Source organism: Oreochromis aureus, linkage group 16 (genome assembly GCF_013358895.1).
Source record: "Oreochromis aureus strain Israel breed Guangdong linkage group 16, ZZ_aureus, whole genome shotgun sequence".
In the NCBI taxonomy this organism is placed as follows: Eukaryota; Metazoa; Chordata; class Actinopteri; order Cichliformes; family Cichlidae; genus Oreochromis; species Oreochromis aureus.
In genome coordinates, this window is record NC_052957.1 from 28,728,506 (window position 1) to 28,736,008 (window position 7,503).

General features: G+C 40.5%; 1 protein-coding gene across 1 annotated transcript; it reads right to left on the reverse strand.

The window, feature by feature from the left end:
- Positions 1–6,582: 6,582 nt before the first annotated feature.
- On the reverse strand, positions 6,583–7,503 carry LOC116310094 (olfactory receptor 10AG1-like). The gene has a single exon (XM_031726831.2). The coding sequence runs from the start codon at positions 7,501–7,503 to the stop codon at positions 6,583–6,585; it is 921 nt and encodes a 306-aa protein (XP_031582691.2).

A 7,503-nucleotide genomic window follows, 5' to 3' on the forward strand; every position in this document is an offset into this window, starting at 1 on the left:
TTGAGCCAGGACCTAGAGAAGGAGGAAGCTGAGATTGGAAAGCTGCGTGTTGAGACACAGAATGTTGAAATTAAATAAATTACCGAACACTGAAACACTATGGTGGGAGGAGAATCACTTCTCCTCCCACCTGAAGGGAGAGGCAAAAAGATCTACTTGCACCTTGCCAAATAGATCCCAAATTTGGGCCACTATCAAAGGGTGCAACCTCCATTCTCTCTAGTCCCAGGTTCAGATGGCCCAGAACATGGGTGACTCTTAGAGACACCCATGCACCATAACAGCTTCCTTCTCTGCCTGTTTATGTAAGAGACCACTGTTGAATTGTTGGTCCTGACTAGGAAATGGTGGCCCCTCAGTACCAGACAAAAAAGCTTGAGGGCTAAGAACACTGCTAGCAGCTCCCCACCCCCTTAGGGAAGCATCTGTGGATACCACCTTGTAAAACAACACCCTCCCAATCCAAGAGCCCTGGTGAAATGCGGCCACTCTGTGCTCCGACAAATGTATGTGACTGGAAAACGAGCATATTTCCAAAACGAGGAAAGAAATCTGCCGAATCTGAATCTGTTAAAGTGGTCACACTGTGCAACGAACTGCACTCAGTTTGTGTGTTTTCTCATGTTTGCACATGTTCCAGCTCATCGCAACCCCTGAATATAAATGCTACATGTAGAAAGTAAAAGTAAGAAGGTTACAAAAAACACTCAAGTATGGATACCTGAATATTCTATTTAAATACAGTAACAAAGCATTATACTTTGTAAGGAAGTATTTGTACTTCTTTATGTCCCACCTCTGCTAAATACTGCAATAGAAGGAGGTCAGAGGTCAAGATTTCTGAACATCATCTAAATGTAAGACGAAAGAAGTTACCTAGGATTTTCAAATCAATACCACAGGTGCATCTACTAAAAATCTCAGACTTGTTTGAATTTCAGTGTGTAAAAACTGTCTGTGAAAACTTGACCATTGACCACAGTCAATGGTAAGGTTTTCTTAAAATGATGTACACTTGGTAACTAGAGAATGAGGCAATGTATTTTTCAATTCAATTCAATTCAATTTTATTTATATAGCGCCAAATCACAGCAAAAGTCGCCTCAAGGCACTTCATAGGTACAGAGAAAACCCCAACAATCATATGACCCCCTATGAGCAAGCACTTTGGCGACAGTGGGAAGGAAAAACTCCCTTTTAACAGGAAGAAACTTCCGGCAGAACCAGGCTCAGGGAGGGGCGGGGCCATCTGCTGCGACCGGTTGGCGTGAGAGAAGGAAGACAGGATAAAGACATGCTGTGGAAGAGAGACAGAGATTAATAACAGATATGATTCGATGCAGAGAGGTCTATTAACACATACTGAGTGAGAAAGGTGACTGGAAAGGAAAAACTCAATGCATCATGGGAATCCCCGGCAGCCTACGTCTATTGCAGCATAACTAAGGGAGGATTCAGGGTCACCTGGTCCAGCCCTAACTATATGCTTTACCAAAAAGGAAAGTTTTAAGCCTAATCTTGAAAGTAGAGATAGTGTCTGTCTCCTGAATCCAAACTGGAAGCTGGTTCCACAGAAGAGGGGCCTGAAAACTGAAGGCTCTCCCTCCCATTCTACTTTTAAATACTTTAGGAACAACAAGTAGGCCTGCAGTGCGAGAGCGAAGTGCTCTAATAGGGTGATATGGTACTACAAGGTCATTAAGATAAGATGGGGCCTGATTATTTAAGACCTTGTAAGTGAGGAGCAGGATTTTGAATTCAATTCTGGATTTAACAGGAAGCCAATGAAGGGAAGCCAAAACAGGAGAAATCTGCTCTCTCTTTCTAGTCCCTGTCAGGACTCTTGCTGCAGCATTTTGGATTAACTGAAGGCTTTTCAGTGAGTTTTTAGGACATCCTGATAATAAAGAATTACAGTAGTCCAGCCTGGAAGTAATGAAGGCATGAACTAGTTTTTCAGCGTCACTCTGAGACAGGATATTTCTAATTTTAGAGATGTTCCGCAAATGGAAGAAAGCAGTCTTACATATTTGTTTAATATGTGCATTGAAGGACATGTCCTGGTCAAAAATGACTCCAAGGTTCCTCACAGCGTTACTGGAGGCTAAGGTAATGCCATCCAGAGTAAGAATCTGCTTAGATACCATATTTCTAAGATTTTCAGGGCCGAGTACAATAACCTCAGTTTTATCTGAATTAAGAAGCAGAAAGTTAGCGGCCATCCAGGTCTTTATGTCTTTAAGACATTCCTGCAGTTTAACTAATTGGTGTGTGTTATCTGGATTCATGGATAGATAGAGCTGCGTGTCATCTGCATAGCAGTGAAAATTTATGCTATGTCTTCTAATGATGCTGCCTAAGGGAAGCATGTATAATGTAAATAGAATTGGTCCTAGCACTGAACCCTGTGGAACACCATAATTGACCTTAGTGGGTGAAGAGGACTCTCCATTTACATGTACAAACTGGACTCTATTAGATAGATATGATACAAACCACTGCAGTACAGTACCTGTAATACCTATAGCATGTTCTAATCGCTCTAATAGGATATTATGGTCAACAGTATCGAACGCTGCACTGAGGTCTAGCAGGACAAGCACAGAGATGAGTCCACTGTCAGAGGCCATAAGAAGATCATTTGTAACCTTCACTAAAGCTGTTTCTGTGCTGTGCTGAGCTCTGAAACCTGACTGAAACTCTTCAAATAAGCCATTCCTCTGCAGATGATCTGTTAGCTGTTTGACAACTACTCTTTCAAGGATTTTTGATATAAAAGGAAGGTTGGAGATTGGCCTATAATTAGCTAAGACTGCTGGGTCTAGAGATGCTTTTTAAGTAAAGGTTTAACTACAGCCAGCTTGAAGGCCTGTGGTACATAGCCGATTATTAGAGATAGGTTGATCATATTTAAGATCGAAGAATTCATTAATGGCAGGACTTCTTTGAGCAGTTTTGTAGGAATGGGGTCTAAAAGACACGTTGATGGTTTGGAGGAATTAATTATTGAAGTTAACTCAGAAAGATCAATTGGAGAAAAAGAGTCTAACTTAACATAAATGGTACTAAAGGTAGTTGTAGATGATATTACATCTGTGGGATGATTATTGGTAATTTTTTCTCTAATGATAAGAATTTTATTTGGGAAGAAGTTCATGAAGTCATTACTAGTTAACGTTAAAGGGATTGTTGGCTCAGTAGAGCTCTGACTTTTTGTCAGCCTGGCTACAGTGCTGAAGAGAAACCTGGGGTTGTTCTTATTTTCTTCAATCAGTGACGAATAGTAAGATGTTCTGGCTTTGCGGAGGGCTTTCTTATAAAGCAGCAAACTATTTCTCCAGGCTAAATGATGATCCTCTACATTTGTGACACGCCATTTCCTCTCCAGCTTACGAGTTATCTGCTTTAGGCTACATGTTTGAGAATTATACCACGGAGTCAGGTACTTCTGATTTGAGGCCTTAGTTTTCACAGGAGCTACAGTATCCAGAGTCGTACGTAGTGAGGAGGAAAAATTATTAACAAGATAATCGACCTCTGTTGGAGTAGCGTTCAGATAGCTGCTCTGCTCTATGTTGGTACAGGGCATTGAAGATGATAACAGTGGGTGGATTATATTCTTAAACTTAGTTACAGCACTTTCAGAAAGACATCTACTTTGATAAAGTCTACTCTCCACTGCTGTGTAATCAGTTATTGTAAATGTAAATGTTATCAGGAAATGATCAGACAGCAGAGGGTTTTTAGGAAACACTGTTAAATGTTCAGTTTCTATGTTATATGTTAAAACAAGATCTAGAGTGTGATTAAAGTGGTGGGTGGGTTCTTTTACATTTTGAGAGAAGCCAATTGAGTCTAATAACAGATTAAATGCCATGTTGAGGCTGTCATTTTTAGCATCTACATGGATGTTAAAATCACCCACAATAATTATTTTATCTGAGCTGAGCACTAAATCAGATAAAAAGTCTGAGAAATCAGAGAGAAACTCTGTGTAAGGCCCAGGTGGACGATAGATGATAACAAGTAAGACTGGTTTCTGAGTTTTACAGCTGGGGTGGACGAGGCTAAGCATCAGGCTTTCAAATGAATTAAAAGTCTGTCTTGGTCTTTCGTTAATTAATAGACTGGTGTGAAAATTGCTGCCACACCGCCCCCTCGGCCTGTGCTTGAGGTTTCTGGTAGTTAGAATGACTCGGGGTGTTGATTCATTTAAACTAACATACTCATCCTGCTGCAACCAGGTTTCTGTAAGGCAGAGTAAATCAATTTGTTGATCAATTATTAAGTCATGTACTAACAGAGACTTGGAGGAGAGAGACCTAATATTTAATAATCCACATTTCACTGTTTTACTCTTTGGTTCAGATGTAGATACTATATTGTTCTTTGTGATTTTTTTATGTTTAAATTGTTTATTGCTTGTTTTTTTGTCTTTTTGGGAGCTGACACAGTCTCAATGGAGATGGGTTTTTGGGGGGGGTAGCAGGAGGAGAGAAGCTGCAGAGAGGCGTGTAAGACTGCAACTCTGCTTCCTGGTCCCAACTCTGGATAGTCATATTTTGGGGGGTTTAATAATTTTGTCCATATTTCTAGAAATGAGAGCTGCTCCATCCAAAGTGGGATGGATGCCGTCTCTCCTAACAAGACCAGGTTTCCTCCAGAAGGTTTGCCAATTATCTATGAAGCCCACATCGTTTCTGGGACACCACTCAGACAGCCAGCAATTTAAGGAGAACATGCGGCTAAACATGTCACTCCTGGTCCTGGCAAAGCTACACACAGATTCAATATTGATTTTAGTGACCTCCGATTGGCGTAACCGGGTGTCATTACTGCCGACGTGAATTATGATCTTACTGTATTTACGTTTACCCTTAGCCAGCAGTTTTAAATTTCCTTCAATGTCGCCTGCTCTGGCCCCTGGAAGATAATTGACTATGGTTGCCGGTGTCTCTTGCTTCACATGTCTGAGAACAGAATCACTAATTACCAGAGTTTTACCCCCGGCGGGTGTGTCGCCGAGTGGGGAAAAACGGTTAGAGACATGAACAGGTTGGTGGTGTACCTGGGGCTTCTGTTTAAGACTATGCTTCCTCCTCACCGTCACCCAGCCGCCCTCTTTCCCCAGCTGCTTGGGGTCTGCCGGGGAACAGCTAGCGGGGCCTACGCTATCTTCGGCTGCACCAGCTACAGGGGCCTGGCTAGCTACGGGTGAATGAAGGGTGCGGCCGAGTCTCAATTCAGTAATCCTGGCCTCCAGAGCTGCAAATATGCTACATTTGTTACAGGTATCATTACTGCTAAAGGAGGTCGAGGAGTAGCTAAACATCTAGCACAATGAGCAGGAAAGTGCAGGAGGGACAGGTGAAGTAGCCATGGTGCTAACGAGTCGGCTACGAGCTAAGCTAAGCTAGCGAAACAGCACAGAGACAGTGAGTGAATACTTTGGCTATAAATTAGGTAGTGAGTACACAGAAAGTGTGCTTCGGATGAAGCACGTGAAGATTATACTATGAAAAAACAATGTATTTAAAAGTTTTTAATTAAATTGCTAAGCAGATAAGCTACTCAAAAACACCACTGTGTTTGAGCAGGAACAGGAAGTGATACTCTACCGCAGAGCGAGCGAACACCAAGTGACAGCGCCACCCAATCACAGCAACAGTAGTCACCTTCTGTAGAATGTTCTAATTGATAGCTTAGTCTCAGATGAATTCAAATCCCGATGACCTTAACCTCAACGTCAAAGGTCAAGTTTTCCAAGGATTACCTAGGATTCAGTCACAAAGATTTGGTGTGTGGGCCCAAATCAACGCTACACAGACCCTGCCTTGGAATCAGCAAAAGAGCAACCTTCACAAGCACAAAATTATGGCTTGACTTTTCTACAGTGGAAGAAAATGGAGCCATATTGTCCATGTGTTATACATTTTTGCAATGGATTTGATGGTGACCAATGTTTTTGCAGTTTAATCCTTTTGCCTTTATTGAAAATGGACAGTGGAGAGAGAGAGAGGGGAATACATTCAGCAAAGGGGCACGGGTCAGACTCGGACCTGGACTGCTTTCTGGCCATGTATATATGGTGACTAGATCACCTACTGAGCTGGTGCCAGTAAATGTTTTATGTTCTTCTACACATAGTACAGGCCAGCTGTTACACACAGTTTTCAGGTTCATTCAATGCACTGCTCAATTTTGACGCACTAATTTTCGCTGTTCTCTGCTCTCTTAGCAGAATGCTGGTCATTACTGAAATGAAATTAGTGCATTGTCAGTAGATCATAAGCGGAAGTTTCTTTCTCCATCTCTGCATTTTTCCAGTTGTGGCATCTTGATAATCTAGTGGTTACCAAAAAGGCAGTACGATTCCAAACACATACAAACAAAATATCATGTTATCATTCTTCACATTTAACAATTTAACTGTATTACAGGCAGGCAGGTAAGAGTTTGCTTTTTAAAAAGAAGAAAGTATGAACACAGATACATCAATATTATATAAAGAATATCTCATGGGATAAATACATAATAACACATTTGTTTTAAGGATCGAGCAACTTATAATTTCTTTTTACATCACTTTACTTGGTGGAACAACCTCTTTAGGTGTTTAGAAATTTCTTTCATTTTTAGTCCATATATGATTGGATTAAATAGTGGATGATATAAAACCACTTGCAAAGTCATTATTAAACCTACAGTCTGTGAAATATCAGATTCCAGTCGAAGTACAATAATATCATATGCACAGAACAATGAATAGTTGAATAAAACCAGCAGGTGAGGTAAGCAGGTCTGTGCAGCTTTTTTCTTGACTTCTCTACAGCTGTGATAGGATATTATAAGTATCCTTGTGTAAGTGAAAACTATGTAGAGCATAGGAAAAAATGCAACATTGAGCAAAACAATCACACCATAAATAGCCAGAACTCTTGAACTCACACAATGAAGTTTGTACACTGAATTATTACAAAATATCCCTCGCAGAGTAAAGTTACACATTCTTCTAGTAGCACTTAGTGATGATGATCCTGCAACCTGACAAGCAGGCACAAGCCACGCTAAGACCAAGAAAACAGAGATGGTAGTTTTTTTCATGATTACAGGATATTTCAAAGGTTTGCATATAGACACATATCTGTCATAGGCCATGGCTGCCAACAGCAAAAACTGTGAACCTCCTGAAGTGTAGAATAAAAAATACTGAAAGTGACACATTGTGTGTGATATAATCTGTTTTTCAGATAAAACATCAAACAAAAGCTTTGGGTAGATGGTTGTGCTGCAAAAAATAGAGTTAATCAGCAAAGCTGCAATAAAAATATACATGGGCTCATGAAGGCTTTGATGAATCACAATAAGATAAACAATGGTGGAATTAGAGAAAATTACTAGAGCATATATTGTAAAAATAATGACAAAATAGACATATCTGTACTTTTCCACTTCTACATATCCATTAAGAGTTATGTAAGTTAAATTTAGTTTGTTCTCCAT

Bases quoted from the DNA above. Each gene is read 5' to 3' on its own strand.
- LOC116310094 (XM_031726831.2), bottom strand. From the start codon at position 7,503: ATGGAGAACAAACTAAATTTAACTTACATAACTCTTAATGGATATGTA.